A 17,344-nucleotide genomic window follows, 5' to 3' on the forward strand; every position below is an offset into this window, starting at 1 on the left:
TTGAAATGCACTGCAGATATGAGTGAAATTGTGTAAAGTAACTCCATCACACTGTATAAAGCTATGATAGATTTTTTGATATTTTTACTGAAAACAAGACAAAAATACCAAGTAATTTTTTGCAGTGTGACTCCATTAAATGTGGGTGTGTGTGTGTGTGTGTGTGTAGATTAAACATGAACGGGCCAAAACGGACATGGCAGCAGGTCAAAATCAAATACAAGAACATTCTGCAGAATGGTATGGTCCCTGACTAATATTTAACAAAGCACAAGCATATATTGTACCCAGAAGGTGCCTGCTCACACATTGTCTGTACTGTTTTAGCAGTGAAAAAGAATACCCACAGACAAGGCACGGGTGGTGGGTCACCAAAGGCTGACCTTACCCCAGCAGAGGACATGGCCTTGGAGCTAAATAAAGGCAGGCCCGTCTTAGAGGGGATCCCTGGGGGGAAAGAGACGAGCATAGGTTCCTCCCAAGATGCCACCCGCTTCATTCAAGGTATGTCCTTCCATCTCTACATGGGATACAACCACATTCATATTGAATCAATTTGGACTGTCTGACTTTGGTTTACCTATTGCCTTGCAGTGTCTGGCAGCACTGTGTTCCTGTTAGAGCCACCAGCACAAGCACCAGACGATGCTGATCCAGTGAGTACTCCATCAAAGGCATACTGTAGGCCTGGCATGTCTTGTCTACTAGCTTCAATATGAATCCGATTAAATGTGATAGGGTGAAGGCCCCAGTGCAGCAGCAACAGCACATGATGGAGACGATGATGAGGAGGAGACCATCTCTCTGGATTCCAGAAGGCATGAGGTATCATGTTAAGACTGTGAAAGTACTATTTACTCTACAATGGTGAGGAGTCCTCATCAAAATCAAAAAATCTAATTTCTTTTACAGGACCCAGATGCTATACAGTGGGAAAACCAGCCTGGCAACATAGTGCGTATTAATAAAAGGACACCACATCCTGCCAAATTCCAGCTGCGCTAATTGTATTGTGTTCACAGAGCTCACAAGCTATCAGAAAGTTGTATGGCAACCACCTCCGGCGCCAAATAGAACTGGCAGACATAGACATTCAGTACAAGAAGAAAAAGATGGAAAATCTTGCACTGGAGTCCGAAATAAAAAAGAGGACAATTAGGAAACTGGACCTTGAAATAAAAAAACTTGAGAGGGAGGTGAGATATGCCTTCAATGTACACTGTATGCTAACTGTAACACAAATGTATTAATCATTATTTTTCTTTCCTCCCCCAGCTCCAAGAAGATGACACAGCTCAAAATAAAAATTAGGTATATTCTCGTAAAGTCAAGTGAGCCATGACATATGAGCTCTTATTGTGAGCACACAGGACGGTGGCATCTTTCTAAGGTTTTTTTTATTTTCCCAGCAATCAGTACAACCAAGTCATCGTTATAAGGCATCGCCCTCTTTTGCCCACCCCCCCAGCACCAGGTGTGGCCACTAGCCTATATGAAGGCCCAAAATTGTGTGTTCCTTTCTGCTCTGACAATGGCATGCCCATTCGTGCGAGATGTGGTGGATGAAGAAGCACTTGTGCTGAGGAGAGCCTTCAGGCGAGAAAGGGTCTTCAGGGACCGGTTGGACCCACTGGCCTTCCCTGATGACCATCTATATGAAAGATACAGGTTTTCTGCAGATGGCATCAGGTATCTATGCAGACTACTGGGTCCCAGGATTAAGCACCGCACTGCACGGAGCCATGCACTGAGTGTGGAGCAAATGGTTTGTGTGGCCTTGCGCTTTTTTTCTAGTGGAGCCTTCCTGTACTCAGTGGGGGATGCAGAACAGCTGAACAAGGCCACAATTTGCCGCACAATAAGGAGTGTGTGTCTGGCTATCAAAGCATTAGCAGATGTCTTCATCTCCTTCCCTGGCCACAGAAGACTCTGTGACATCAAAGAGGAGTTCTATAGGATTGCAGGTAAGAGGATCTACAAATTACAGGACAACTGTTAACACATAGTAGGATACTCATTACTTTGTGTGACAGGTTTCCCCAATGTCATTGGTGCAGTGGACTGCACACACATAAGGATAAAAGCCCCCTCAGGTGCCCATGAGGCCGATTTTGTGAATAGGAAATCCTTTCACAGCATTAATGTTCAGGTGAACATAACTTTTTGATATTGTCCATTGACGAACACTCTGCATTGCCAGTGATGTGCATTGATTGGTGTAATATTCCTCATCTTATGATTTCAGATGGTCTGCAATGCTGACTGTGTGATCAGCAATGTTGTGGCAAAATGGCCTGGCTCAGTCCATGACTCCAGAATCTTTCGGGCCTCTGAAATCTATCAGTGCCTATCACAAGGTAAGCCACACAACCCCTATTTATAACCATCATGGCTGTGTCAAGAATATCACTGTGTTTATGAGGTAGTAATGATGAGATTTTGTGTTGACAGGTGAATTCTCTGGTGTGCTGCTGGGAGACAGGGGGTATGGCTGCCAGCCTTTTCTCCTGACACCTTTCACAGACCCCCAGGAAGCACAGCAGGCCTACAACCATGCCCATGCCAGGGCCAGAGTTGAAATGACCTTTGGCCTCCTGAAGGCACGCTTTCACTGCCTTCACAAATTAAGGGTCAGCCCTGTTAGGGCATGTGATATTACTGTGGCTTGTGCTGTCCTCCACAATGTGGCCTGCCTGAGGAAGGAGAGGGCCCCCAGAGTGCCACCAGCCATGGACTGGGACAATCCGGCAATCTTCCCTGATGACGACAGTGGTCGGCTGCTGAGGGACCAATATGTGTTGAATTATTTTAGTTAGTATGTGTGCTTTCAATTTTGGTTAAATATGTCCTGCGGTGGCAGAGGAATTGGGTTTTTTTTGGGTTCGTTTTTTTACGAATTTGGCCTCTTATGATGTTTGTGCGGTATACTGTGTGTAATACAAGGCTGCAGGGAGGCTACTGCATCCATTCATTTGTCTGTTCAGTTGATGTGTATGGATTTGTCCTGCATTTATTTTAGTGTGCAGACATGCAGGGTGTGTTATATACAGACCTTTGAATGTGTATGTATCATTTTGTATAATATGCTTGGATTCTGTGCTTTCCATCTTGTAGTCACTGTGACTTCAGTTTCGAAAGGAGCTGATGGTTTACCTGCTTTGTTTTGTCCTTATTCAATAAAGGAACATAATGTTACACATTGTGTTTTTATATTCATATGGAATGTGTATTTGTTTATATGACAGAGTACTAGGGCCACACTGAAGAAAAAGGATAAAGTCATAAATTTATGAGGCTGGTTCTTTCTGCAGAAAAGCTACATATTGTTTTTACAGTTTTGATACTTATGACAATGTGATACTTAATATTCTGGCACATCAGCATGTCTTTGTTTATGAAACCATACTGAAGTACAATTTCACGAAATGCCCCACATCTGTCATTTTAACAACTGTCCTCCTTTAAAACAACCGGTTACAATATTATTACTTGTGTTTTTTTCCCCTCTGTGGCCCTAATATTCTATCATTTTATATATAGCCTTATAGTCTATGGGAAACTGTAAATTATCTAATGATAGCAACATAATCAAAAAATTATTTTTTATCCAAAATCATTGAAATTAATGATCACAAACGTTTAAATAATGACAGTGGGTCTAGTTATGTGATAACAATGTATAGTGAGCAGTGAAATAACTATTGGTTTCCATTTGTGGTGACTGCTGACTGACATTAGGGATGAGATTAAATAGATCCTGGAATTTAGCCTGGTCTGGAGCAGGCTAGCTCCACAGAATAAATCTCCATGGTAATTTATACCATAACATATCCTCCTGCCCCCTATCCATCTTTAGTGCAACCGGATTACGGATCAATTGAGCCAGGATCACCAAGATATCCTGGCTTAATCCCTTATCCTAGTTTTGTGCAACAGGCCCCAGACCTAGAGGGTAAACAAACAGATGCTATGGACCAGACCTAGAGGTAAACAAACAGATGCTATGGACCAGAGCTAGAGGGTAAACAAACAGATGCTATGGACCAGAGCTAGAGGGTAAACAAACAGATGCTATGGACCAGAGCTAGAGGTAAACAAACAGATGCTATGGACCAGAGCTAGATGTAAACAAACAGATGCTATGGACCAGAGCTAGAGGTAAACAAACAGATGCTATGGACCAGAGCTAGATGTAAACAAACAGATGCTATGGACCAGAGCTAGATGTAAACAAACAGATGCTATGGACCAGAATAGATGTAAACAAACAGATGCTATGGACCAGAGCTAGAGGTAAACAAACAGATGCTATGGACCAGACCTAGAGGTAAACAAACAGATGCTATGGACCAGAGCTAGATGTAAACAAACAGATGCTATGGACCAGAGCTAGATGTAAACAAACAGATGCTATGGACCAGAGCTAGAGGTAAACAAACAGATGCTATGGACCAGACCTAGAGGTAAACAAACAGATGCTATGGACCAGAGCTAGAGGTAAACAAACAGATGCTATGGACCAGACCTAGAGGTAAACAAATAGATGCTATGGACCAGAGCTAAATGTAAACAAACAGATGCTATGGACCAGAGCTAGAGGTAAACAAACAGATGCTATGGACCAGAGCTAGATGTAAACAAACAGATGCTATGGACCAGAGCTAGAGGGTAAACAAACAGATGCTATGGACCAGACCTAGAGGTAAACAAATAGATGCTATGGACCAGAGCTAAATGTAAACAAACAGATGCTATGGACCAGAGCTAGAGGTAAACAAACAGATGCTATGGACCAGAGCTAGAGGTAAACAAACAGATGCTATGGACCAGAGCTAGATGTAAACAAACAGATGCTATGGACCAGGGCTAGAGGTAAACAAACAGATGCTATGGACCAGAGCTAGAGGTAAACAAACAGATGCTATGGACCAGAGCTAGCGCTAAACAAACAGATGCTATGGACCAGAGCTAGAGGTAAACAAACAGATGCTATGGACCAGACCTAGAGGTAAACAAACAGATGCTATGGACCAGAGCTAGAGGTAAACAAACAGATGCTATGGACCAGAGCTAGAGGGTAAACAAACAGATGTTATGGACCAGAGCTAAAGGGTAAACAAACAGATGTTATGGACCAGAGCTAGAGGTAAACAAACAGATGCTATGGACCAGAGCTAGAGGGTAAACAAACAGATGCTATGGACCAGAGCTAGAGGTAAACAAACAGATGCTATGGACCAGAGCTAGAGGGTAAACAAACAGATGCTATGGACCAGAGCTAGAGGTAAACAAACAGATGCTATGGACCAGAGCTAGAGGGTAAACAAACAGATGCTATGGACCAGAGCTAGAGGTAAACAAACAGATGCTATGGACCAGAGCTAGAGGTAAACAAACAGATGCTATGGACCAGAGCTAGAGGGTAAACAAACAGATGCTATGGACCAGAGCTAGAGGTAAACAAACAGATGTTATGGACCAGAGCTAGAGGTAAACAAACAGATGTTATGGACCAGAGCTAGAGGGAAAACAAACAGATGCTATGGACCAGAGCTAGAGGTAAACAAACAGATGCTATGGACCAGAGCTAGAGGTAAACAAACAGATGTTATGGACCAGAGCTAGAGGTAAACAAACAGATGTTATGGACCAGAGCTAGAGGGAAAACAAACAGAACTAAAACTAACGTAAACCTTTGTAACGTTAACCTGTTAGCTGTTAGTTCTGACAGCGGCTAGCAGACGAGACGACCTCTGACCTTGTCACAGCTCACAACACTCCTCTGGTCTGGTTGGACTGTTGTGAAGGCAGACAGAGGAACTGTATGTGTGTCTGAGAGCAGGATCTTTGAGGATAAGGACCTACAGCCACAGACAGACACACCACTGGGAGGAGCCAAGGCAATCCAATGAACTAATGAGAGCCTAAGTAGAGGATGATTGACACACTAAAGCCCCCGCCCCCCTCTTTCCAGCCACTGCCAGTAATGTGTCTGATAAAGCGTCAGGCTTTTCCTGTGTCAGCCTGCACAACCAGGACACAACCTCAGTCAGTGACTCTGCATAAAACTGCCGTCTGGGACACCAGCCAACATGGAACATGCTGAGGCGTTCTCTCCAGCCGACAACATGGACTTTGGAAACCTGGCTTCAATCGGTGCAATTTAAACCAGTGATCCAGTTAGAACCAGTGAGCCAGTTAGAACCAGTGAGCCAGTTAGAACCAGTGAACCAGTTAGAACCAGTGAGCCAGTTAGAACCAGTGAGCCAGTTAGAACCAGTGAGCCAGTTAGAACCAGTGAACCAGTTAGAACCAGTGAGCCAGTTAGAACCAGTGAGCCAGTTAGAACCAGTGAGCCAGTTAGAACCAGTGAGCCAGTTAGAACCAGTGAACCAGTTAGAACCAGTGAGCCAGTTAGAACCAGTGAGCCAGTTAGAACCAGTGAGCCAGTTAAAACCAGTGAACCAGTTAGAACCAGTGAGCCAGTTAGAACCAGTGAGCCAGTTAGAACCAGTGAACCAGTTAAAACCGGTGAGCCAGTTTGATAAGTCTGAGCAAGTCAGATGAGTTGAACCAGTGAGCAGACAGAGAGAACTATGTGGTACTATAGAGACCAGAGAACTACGACGAACAGTGTGTTCTGAGAGAGAAGACGACAGAGGCTTCCACTGTTGGCCCTTCTACAGGTAGAGAGTGTGTGTGTGTGTGTGTGTGTGTGTGTGTGTGTGTGTGTGTGTGTGTGTGTGTGTGTGTGTGTGTGTGTGTGTGTGTGTGTGTGCATAGTATGCATCTTGTGAGTACGTTTTCTCTTGTGCCCAGTGTATCTGGGTTAACAGTGTATTTGCTGTTACATAGCAATACTATGTAACAGAGTTTCAGGAGCAGTGCCCTCTCTGTGTGTGTACTGTGTGTACTGTGTGTACTGTGTGTGAGAACCTAGTGTTATAGTGCCAGATGTAATGAAAGAAAGGTTAAGGTTAAAACTGGCTTTTTAATCCTGCTGAGTTCCTAATGGAACCCTATTCCCTATTTACTGTAGTGCACTACCAGGGCCAGGGCTGGTCAAAGGTAGTGCACTATATAGGGAATAGTGTGCCGTTTGGGACACAGCTGTAGTAAACATGACAGACTCACCTGTATTCTCTAACAGGCTGTCAGTAGTTCTATTCAAGTTCTACTAGTTTGTGTTCATGGTCTACTAATTCTAGTCAATGCAGATCAACACAGTGAAGTGTGAAGTAAACTAGCTACAGGGGGGTTCACTGCCCTCATTTCTTTTAGTACTTCATGTTTTGGCGCTAGTCCCGCCTCATCTCGTCTTACTTTCCAAAAATACCCCTGGGGCTGAACGGGGGCACCGATGGTGTGGTCAGAAATTGAGGGACCCACCACTACTGCTGAGCTTCACCACCACCCCTCTGACCAGCAACACAAAAGTTGAAAGTGAAGCAGGAAGTAAGCGGAAGTGGCAGCAGAGAGCATGCTGGGATGTGGCGGCGGGGCCAAGCTGCGCCACAGTTTGACGGTGGCCTCGGGATTCGTTGAAAACCTGTGTTTCTCGGGGATAGCGTACGGCTGGGCGTCGCTGGTGTTCATCCTTAAGAACGACGGCTACTTCAGTGACCTCTGTGACATCACTGCCAACGCCACTGACCCCGGTGACATTATCACGTTGACAGGGGAGCATCCCCGTGATAAAATCATACAGTCAGGTGAGTCGTGAGCTTGCACACACACTTTCTCTCTCACACACACACACACACACACACACAAGCTCTTTCTCACACACACACAAAAGCGACTGAAGCTCACAAAAGCTCTCTCCCCCATCCCTCCTGTCTCTCTGAGACACCAGTAGACAGGATGAGCAGTTCTCTCTGGTCTCTCCATCCATCTTTCCTTCTCGCCCTCTCTCCCATCCCAGCCCTCCATCTGTCTCTCTCTCTGTCTCAAAATGTAGTAGACAGGAGACAGGATGAACAGTTCTCTCTCTCCCCCATCCCTCCATCTCTCTCTCTCTCTCTCTCCCCATCCCTCCATCTCTCTCTCTGACTGTAGTGGCCTGGATGAACAGTTCTCTCTGGTCTTCATCATCCCTAATCTTTCTCCCCATCCCTCCATCTCTCTCTCTCTCAGACTGTAGTGGCCAGGATGAACAGTTCTCTCTGGTCTTCACCGTCGCCTCCTTCTCCATGAACTTCCTGCGTTTCCCTCTGGGCTTCCTGTTCGACCGCTTCGGCACCATGGTGACCAGGCTCCTGGCCACGTGAGAATGTTTTATAATTGTTAAAAAATATATATTGATACCCATCATTTATTTTTGTGAGTCAACTAACTGGTGAGTGTCGTCTTTGCAACAATGGCTTTGTCTGAAATAGCACCCTATTCTCTATAGTGTACTACTGTTGACCAGAGCCCTACGGTATGAGACCCGGTCTAAAGTAGTGCACTGGGACAGGGTGTGAAAGGAATTTCCAGGTGAACCTAAAGGAGAGCAGTCATTGATAAAAATCTATCAAAAATCTATCCGGTTTATTACAAGAATTCAGGGAGAACACCTCCAGAACAGAAACAGAGAACATTTCTAATGTTAATCACACATCACCGAAGATTCTGGAAACACCAGCCTGAGAGGCTTGTAGGAATTCTCATCATCAGCTGCTACAGAATCAGAGTGTCACAGAGACACATTGTGTCTGGCGTCAAACTTGAACCACATTCAACACCAGCAGACATTTATACTGGCAGTTAAACAGGTCAAAGGTTGGAACGTCCCCACTGGGCACAGACGTCAGTTCAACGTCTAGTTTTGATTTATATTTGGTTGAGTTGTCAACTGACGTGAATTCAACGCTAAATCAGTGGAAATCATTGGATTTAAGTAAAACATATGAAATACCCTTACGTTGATGACTTTGCAAATACAATTCATTTTCCACGTTGATTCAACGTCAATTACATAGATTTTTTTGGCTTGAAATGATGTGGAAACAACATTGATTCAACCAGTTTTTGTCCAGTGGGTCAGTACCTAGTTCCAACTGATAATTATACAGTCGTGGCCAAAAGTTTTGAGAATGACACAAATATACATTTTCACAAAGTCTGCTGCCTCAGTTTGTATGATGGCAATTTGCATATACTCCAGAATGTTATAAAGAGTGATCAGAGGAATTGCAATTAATTGCAAAGTCCCTCTTTGCCATGCAAATGAACTGAATCCCCCAAAAACATTTCCACTGCATTTCAGCCCTGCCACAAAAGGACCAGCTGACATCATGTCAGTGATTCTCTCGTTAACACAGGTGTGAGTGTTGATGACGACAAGGCTGGAGATCACTCTGTCATGCTGATTGAGTTCGAATAACAGACTGGAAGCTTCAAAAGGAGGCTGGTGCTTGGAATCATTGTTCTTCCTCTGTCAATCATGGTTAACTGCAAGGAAACACGTGCCGTCATCATTGCTTTGCACAAAAAGGGCTTCACAGGCAAAGATATTGCTGCCAGTAAGATTGCACCTAAATCAACCATTTATCAGATCATCAAGAACTTCAAGGAGAGCGGTTCAATTGTTGTGAAGAAGGCTTCAGGGCGCCCAAGAAAGTCCAGCAAGCGCCAGGACCGTCTCCTAAAGTTGATTCAGCTGCGGGATCGGGGCACCACCAGTACAGAGCTTGCTCGGGAATGGCAGCAGGCAGGTGTGAGTGCATCTGCATGCACAGTGAGGCAAAGACTTTTGGAGGATGGCCTGGTGTCAAGAAGGGCAGCAAAGAAGCCACTTCTCTCCAGGAAAAACATCAGGGACAGACTGATATTCTGCAAAAGGTACAGGGATTGGACTGCTGAGGACTGGGGTAAAGTCATTTTCTCTGATGAATCCCCTTTCCGATTGTTTGGGGCATCCGGAAAAAAGCTTGTCTGGAGAAGACAAGGTGAGCGCTACCATCAGTCCTGTGTCATGTCAACAGTAAAGCATCCTGAGACCATTCATGTGTGGGGTTGCTTCTCAGCCAAGGGAGTGGGCTCACTCACAATTTTTCCTAAGAACACAGCCATGAATAAATGGTACCAACACATCCTCCGAGAGCAACTTCTCCCAACCATCCAGGAACAGTTTGGTGACGAACAATGCCTTTTCCAGCATGATGGAGCACCTTGCCATAAGGCAAAACTGATAACTAAGTGGCTCGGGGAACAAAACATCGATATTTTGGGTCCACTCCCCAGACCTTAATCCCATTGAGAACTTGTGGTCAATCCTCAAGAGGCAGGTGAACAAACAAAACCCCACAAATTCTGACAAACTCCAAGCATTGATTATGCAAGAATGGGCTGCCATCAGTCAGGATGTGTCTCAGAAGTTAATTGACAGCATGCCAGGGCGGATTGCAGAGGTCTTGAAAAAGAAGGGCCAACACTGCAAATATTGACTCTTTGCATCAACTTCATGTAATTGTCAATAAAAGCCTTTGACACTTATGAAATGCTTGTAATTATACTTCAGTATTCCATAGTAACATCTGACAAAAATATCATATCAACAGTAAATTAAATACAATAAAATAATTACTCCAATAATTTCCCATTACCGGGTGTCATTTCAGATGCAGACAGTGTGTTTATAGATTTTTCAGCTGACAATGATGACAACGGTGATGGTATTTTCCACATTTTGTTACGTTACAGCCTTTCTCCAAAAATTGATTACATTGTTTTTCCCCCTCATCAATCTACACACAATCCCCATAATGACAAAGCAAAAACAGGTTTTTAGACATTTTTGCTAATTTATTCAAAATAAAAAACTGATATCAGAACTTTTACTCAGTACTTTGGTGAAGCACCTTTGGCAGCGATTACAGCATTGAGTCTTCTTGGGTATGTCGCTACAAGCTTTGCACACCTGTATTTGGGGAGTTTCTCCCATTCTTCTCTGCAGATCCTCTCAAGCCCTGTCAGCTTGGATGTGGAGCGTTGCTGCATAGCTTTTTTCAGGTCTCTTCAGACATTTTCGATCAGATTAATGTCTGGGCCACTTCACAAGATTTAGACTTGTCCCAAAGCCACTCCTGCGTTGTCTTGGCTGTGTGCTTAGGGTCATTGTCCTGTTGCAAGGTGAACCTTCGCTCCAGTCTGAGGTCATGAGCACTCTGGAGCAGGTTTTCATCAAGGATCTCTCTGTACTTTCCTCCGTTCAGGTTTCCCTCGATCCTGACTAGTCTCCCAGTCCCTGCCGCTGAAAAACATCCCCACGGCATGATGCTGCCACCACCATGCTTCACTGTAGGGATGGTGCCAGGTTTCGTCCAGACATGACGCTTGGCATTCAGGCCAACATTTTGATTCTCATGGTCTGAGAGTCTTTAGGTGCCTTTTCGCAAACTCCAAGCGGGCTGTCATGTGCCTTTTACTGAGGAGTGGTTTCCGTCTGGCCACTCTACCGTAAAGGCCTGATTGGTGGAGTGCTGCAGAGATGGTTGTCCTACTGGAAGATTCTCCCATCTCCACAGAGGAACTATAGAGCTCTGTCAGAGTGACCATTGGGTTCTTGGTTACCTCCCTGACCAAGGCCCTTCTCCCCCGATTACTCAGTTTGGCCAGGCGTCCAACTCTTGGAAGAGTCTTGGTGGTTCCAAACTTCTTCTATTTAAGAATGAAGGAGGCCAATGTGTTCTTGGGGACTTTAATGCTGCAGAATTATTTTGTACCCTTCCACAGATCTGTGCCTTGACACAATCCTGTCTCGGAGCTCTACGGACAATTCCTTCGACATCATGGCTTGGTTTTTGCTCTGACATGCGCTGTCAACTGTGGGACCTTATATTGACAGGTGTGTGCCTTTCCAAATCATGTCCAGTCAATTGAATTTACCACAGGTGGACTGTAATCAAGTTGTAGAAACATCTTAAGGATGATCAATGGAAACAGGATGCACCTGATCTCAATTACGAGTCTCGTAGAAAAGGGTCTGAATACTTATGTAAAAAGGGTATTTAAAAAAAAAAATCCTAAAACCTGTTTTCACTTAATCATTATGGGGTATTGTGTGTAGATTTCTGAGGATTAAAAAAACTATATATTTTTAGAATAAGGCTGTGTGGATAAAGTCAAGGGGTCTGAATACTATCCGAAAGCACTGTATCTCTAAATCAATGTTATCATGACACCAAACCATCACAAAACTACCTATGCTCATACCCTCCCTCGCCCCTACCACCCTCCCTCCCTGCCTGCGTCTTCTTTTCTAGATGTCTATACACCACGGGGACCTTGTTGATAACTGTCTCCAGTCCAGGTATTTTTATAACATATTGAAATGTCGGTTAGCGTGTCTAGACCTTTGGTCATTAATTGACGTTTTGTATTTTTATAGAGGAATTTGTGCTTTGTCCCCCCCCACCTCTCCCTCACACACACAGAGCAGTCAGCGTTGCTGTTTCCTGCCATCTCGTGCCTGATCACATCTGGAATGTTGTTCTACACAACCAACGCTCAGGTTGGTCTCTTTCAAAGCCACAGTCTGTCATTTCTATGTTGTGACATGCATTTGGTCAACCAATGGTCAACTAGTGGTCAACTAGTGGTCATCTCTGTACCTCTGTCTTCTTCAGGTGGGGAACCTGTTCGACAGCCACCGTTCCACGGTCATATCAGTCTATGCCGGGGCCTTCGTCTCCTCCGCCGCTGTCTTCCTCATCGTCAAGGTAACACAGCATCTTCCTTATGACTATCATTATGACTATTCCTCAGTGTGGGACAGGTTTACTGAGGGTTTATATTGTTGAAAACCTCCTGACTTCCTGAAAATTCCTCAATGTGGGACAGGTTTACTGAGGGTTTGAACTGTTGAAAACCTGACTTCCTGAATATTCCTCAGTGTGGGACAGGTTTACTGAGGGTTTATACTGTTGAAAACCTCCTGACTTCCTGAATATTCCTTGATGTGGGACAGATTTAATGAGGGTTTGAACTGTTTAAAACCTTCTGACTTCCTGAATATTCCTCAATGTGGGACAGATTTCCTGAGTGTTTGAACTGTTGCACAGTCAGCACCTGCTGTTTTCAGAAGGGACTACAACTCAAATGTAGCATCTCTAGATGAAACATGAATCTAAACGGTCATTAATGATTTGCTTCTCCTTAATCTGTCCTTTGATTGACTGCTTTAGTCCATTGTGACAGATGCAAACTTAGCTCAGACGAAAACACTAATGATTGAAGTAATCACTGATAATCAAAAGCGGGAAAGTAAAGATTCATACATGCTGTATATAACCTCTCCCTCTTTCCCTCTCTCTCTCTCTCTCTCTCTCTCTCTCTCTCTCGCTGAAGTTTTTGTATGAAAGAGGGGTCTCTTTCCACTCCTCCTTCCTCGTTCTCTCCGTCTGCAGCGTCATCCACGTCTTCCGGACGTTCTTCCTCATGCCCAAGACCCACATCCCCTACCCACTCCCCGACAGATACGCTTACGGGTCAGAAGAACTATGACTCCCACGATGCATCACCACACCATACAACTAGACTAACAGTCACCATGGTGACCGACCACTGTGGAAGCCAAACAGGACTGTCATCGCCATGATTTTAAAGCGGTGACTCTGCCTCAGCTCTTTGTGACAGGGTGAGCTGCGGTGGTCGGCGTTGGAAGAGAGGGGGAGAGAGAGGAGAAAAGGAGGGAGGAGGAGAGAGAAAAGGAGATGTGAATGCAAAATATCAGAAGAATGCAGTGTTACAGAAGGCCGAGAGTGCCCCGCTGCAGTTGCAGGACAAAGCAGTACCTTCCAGACCCGATCAGCCTGAGAGAGGTAAGAAACCTGGTCATCCCAGTCAATTCAATTAAATATAAAGGGCTTAATTGGCATGAAATAGTCCTACATATTGTAAAAGTTAAAAAAGCACTGAGCAAGTGAGCATTGTCATTCACTCACAGACACCTCATACATCCACACAAGCATCATAGACTATTGCCCCAATCAACACCCAATCTCTGTCCTCCTCCCTTCCTGTCTCTCCCTCTCTCTGTCCTTCACCCCATTCCTTCTCTCTCTCTCTCTCTCTCTCTCTCAGTGGCCAGTTTTAGGAGTTGTGTCCTGTCCTGGTTCTTCCTGTGGCACCTGGTCTGGGTGGCTGTCATGCAGTTCTGTCACTTCCTGTTCATCGCCACGGTGAACCCCATGCTCAACCGGCTGGCCAACAGAGACCAGACCCTGGGTAAAAACTACCAAAAAAACACAAATACAACTATTTTTCTGCCTGTGTAGACTACTTCTCTAATTTAGAGAAGGTTATCAATGCTGTCTTTTCTCTCTATCTCTCTCTCTTCCTCCGTCTGTCTCTTGTTCTCTATCTCTACACCCACCTTGTCTCTCTCTCTTTCTCCCCCCCTTCTCTCTCTTTCTCCCCCTCTCTCTCTCTCTCTCTCTCTCTTTCAGTGAGTCAGTACACCAATGCCTTTGCCTTCACCCAGCTGTGTGGGGTCCTCTGTGGTCCCTGGAACGGCCTCATCATGGACAGACACAAGGGGAAGCCTCTGGCTCCAGGTGGGTGACATCATAGACGTTAAGGGCAGGTGACGGTGTGGGCATTAGAATCAGAATCACCTTTATTAACCAAGTACATTTACACATATTCACAATGTTACCTGGTGATATGGTGCTGCTAGTGATAGACAACATTTAGAGACAGAATACAGACAACGAAGTTTAAACAAAGTTTACATACATTATATACATTATATTATAAACTGGGTGGTTCGAGCCCTGAATGCTGATTGGCTGACAGCCGTGGTATATCGGACCGTATTCTATGGGTATGACAAAACATGTATTTTTACTACTCTAATAACGTTGGTAACCAGTTTATAACAGCAATAAGGCACCTCAGGTTTGTGGTATATGGCCAATATACCACAGCTAAGGGCTGTATCCAGGCACTCCGCGTTGCCACGTGTATAAGAACAGCCCTTAGCCGTGGTATATTGGACATATATCTCAAACCCCCTCGGGCATTATTGCTTAATTAGGTATCGTTAGGTGGCCATTTTGTGAAGTAGTCTGGCCTGACTGCTGGCTGTGGATCTGCAGTTGCACATTGTGATAACTGTTGATTGGTTGATTAATTTATTGATTTAGATGGTGAATAAGTCCTGGAAAAGCGTACAGCTGTAGTTAAAGGTGAACTTTATTTAAACACAGTAGACCCAAGCAACAAGCAGTTGAAAAATGAAAGTCGTAAGTATTTCAATCAACCTTTCATCCTCACCTACCTCTTTCTGTCTTTCCCCTCCCTCACCTCCCTCCCCCCACCCTCCCTCTCCTACCTCCCTCCCTACCTCTCACCTCCCTCATTCTCTCTCACTCTCTCTTCCACCTCTCTTTGACACACTCTCGCTTCTCTCTCCCCCTCTTTCTCTCCCGAAAGGAGAGACGAAGCAAGAAGCCGACCTGCGCTCCTCCTCTCTCTCCCTCCAGTGCCTCCTCTTCTACGTCTGCTTCTCCTCTCCTCTCCTTCCTCTCCAGTACCTCACCTTCATCCTGCAGGTCCTCAACAGTGCCTTCATCTATGGTGGACACCAAGCCTTCCTCACCATCGCGTACGTTCATACTGTGTGTGTTTTGTCTCCTATCCTAAAGCCCCCCCCCCCCCCCCCCCCCATTTAACCCTACCTCTACCACTATTACTACTATTGTTTTTACCATCGAGGACCACTTTGGAAATAAGCATTTTAATTAATACTTTCAAGTGATATCCTCTGGGTCCACATTGTGCAGTATGTCTGTTACCCAAAATAAATTCAATTCACTAAAAGAAAACTCCACTAGTCATCCATTTGTTTAATCCGTCTGTCTTCTTCTTCTTCTTCTTCTTCTTCTTCTCTTCCTCTCCTCTTCCCACCAGGTTTCCCGGCTGCCATTTTGGTAAGTTGTCTGGTCTGATAACATCTCTGTCAGCTGTGGTTCTGCTGCTCCAGTTCCCTGTTCTACACCTCATCAGAGAGTTCCTGCATGGAGACCCTGTCTATGTGAGTCAGCCAGTCAACTTCTTTATCCTACAGAAAACAGTAAGGGCCTCATACCTGTGTAATGAACTTATATACCTTTGAGTGTTTACCAAGCCTCTCATCGGGTAACGGCTGTTGTTCTACGTATTTGGTGTATTCCAGAACTAGCACAACTGTTTCGACTAGTGAGGGGCTTGGTGATGACTAGATTGATGGAATCAGATGTGCTAGAACTGTAATACATTAAGTAAGTAGAATGGCTGGAGTACTGGAGAGGATGTTTGGGAAACAGACCACAGGCTCTGCATAAGGGGGGCTCAATCTTTGCGTTCTTCTTCCCACCTCTCCTCTCCTCCAGGTGAACGTGGGTCTGACCTTCCTCACCCTCCTCACCTTCATCCACCCCCTCCACGTCCACCTCCACTGCCACTCTCTAGCCAATCAGAGGAGGGCTAGGGCCAAACAGGAAGTGACAAACTCAGGGTCAAAGGTCACGTGGAACAGGCTGGTAGGGATGTGACGACAAACCAACAACAGCAGTGGTGCGTCTCAATAGTCTAAAGTCGCTTCCTCTCCTTGTCTCCTTTCCTTTGATAACATTGATCTGATAAAATTGGACAGGTGGAAAACAGGGACTGTGTCCCAAATAGTGCCCTATCCTCTACATAAGGCACTACTTTTGATGGGACCTGGTTAAAAGTAGTGCACTATATTAGGGAATAGGGTGCATTGGGGCACAGACAGGTGCCACTTGTTCGATGTAGGTGAAGGAGAGGAGACGAGGAGAGAAAGCATCTTTAGACAGTTGGAATGCATCCAGGACAATTGACACTGCATCATGGACAATGCCACTGACTGTTCAAGGCAGGGCAAAGAAGGACAGTGCCAAAGTGAAGACCTACTGTAATGTGTGTGTTAACCTGTCTGATTGTAATAAAGAATACAACTAAACTGTGAAACAACAAAGTCCAAAGTATAGTTTAATTGATAAGTTTGAATGGTCAAAATATCAATCACAATGGGTTATATATGTGGCTCCCAAGTGGCGCAGCGGTCTAAGGCACTGCATCTCAGTGCTAGAGGCGTCACTACAGACCCTGGTTTGATCCCGGGCTGTATCACAACCGGCCGTGATCGGGAGTCCCATAGGGCGATGCACAATTGACCCAGCGTCCTCTGGGTTAGGGGAGGGTTTGCCCGGGGTAGGCCGTCATTGTAAATAAGAATTTGTTCTTAACTGACTTGCCTAGTTGAATAAATACAATTAAAAAAAATTAAAATAAAATATATATATTTTTAAATTGTATTTAACTTATTTATTTATAGGCCAGCCTGTAGAGCAGT

The 17,344-nt window shown here is 44.9% G+C and overlaps 1 protein-coding gene across 1 annotated transcript; it reads left to right on the forward strand.

The window, feature by feature from the left end:
• Nucleotides 1–6,018: 6,018 nt before the first annotated feature.
• Nucleotides 6,019–17,257, forward strand: LOC123742404 (equilibrative nucleobase transporter 1-like). The gene is made up of 11 exons (XM_082974105.1): nucleotides 6,019–8,266; nucleotides 12,249–12,295; nucleotides 12,420–12,496; nucleotides 12,612–12,704; nucleotides 13,333–13,472; nucleotides 13,621–13,805; nucleotides 14,068–14,211; nucleotides 14,433–14,540; nucleotides 15,421–15,592; nucleotides 15,898–16,021; nucleotides 16,359–17,257. The coding sequence occupies exons 1-11, from the start codon at nucleotides 8,067–8,069 to the stop codon at nucleotides 16,518–16,520; spliced, it is 1,452 nt and encodes a 483-aa protein (XP_082830231.1). The 5' UTR covers nucleotides 6,019–8,066; the 3' UTR covers nucleotides 16,521–17,257.
• Nucleotides 17,258–17,344: the final 87 nt, after the last annotated feature.

The sequence above is a fragment of the Salmo salar genome, chromosome 04, assembly GCF_965601325.2.
Source record: "Salmo salar chromosome 04, fSalSal1, whole genome shotgun sequence".
NCBI lineage: Eukaryota > Metazoa > Chordata > Actinopteri > Salmoniformes > Salmonidae > Salmo > Salmo salar.

Excerpts from the sequence above, each read along its gene's own strand:
- LOC123742404 (XM_082974105.1), top strand. The coding sequence starts at position 8,067 with ATGAACAGTTCTCTCTGGTCTTCATCATCCCTAATCTTTCTCCCCATC. Across the intron at positions 12,296-12,419 it reads GATAACTGTCTCCAGTCCAG|AGCAGTCAGCGTTGCTGTTT; the intron begins GTATTTTTATAA and ends TCACACACACAG. Across the intron at positions 14,212-14,432 it reads CAACAGAGACCAGACCCTGG|TGAGTCAGTACACCAATGCC; the intron begins GTAAAAACTACC and ends TCTCTCTTTCAG.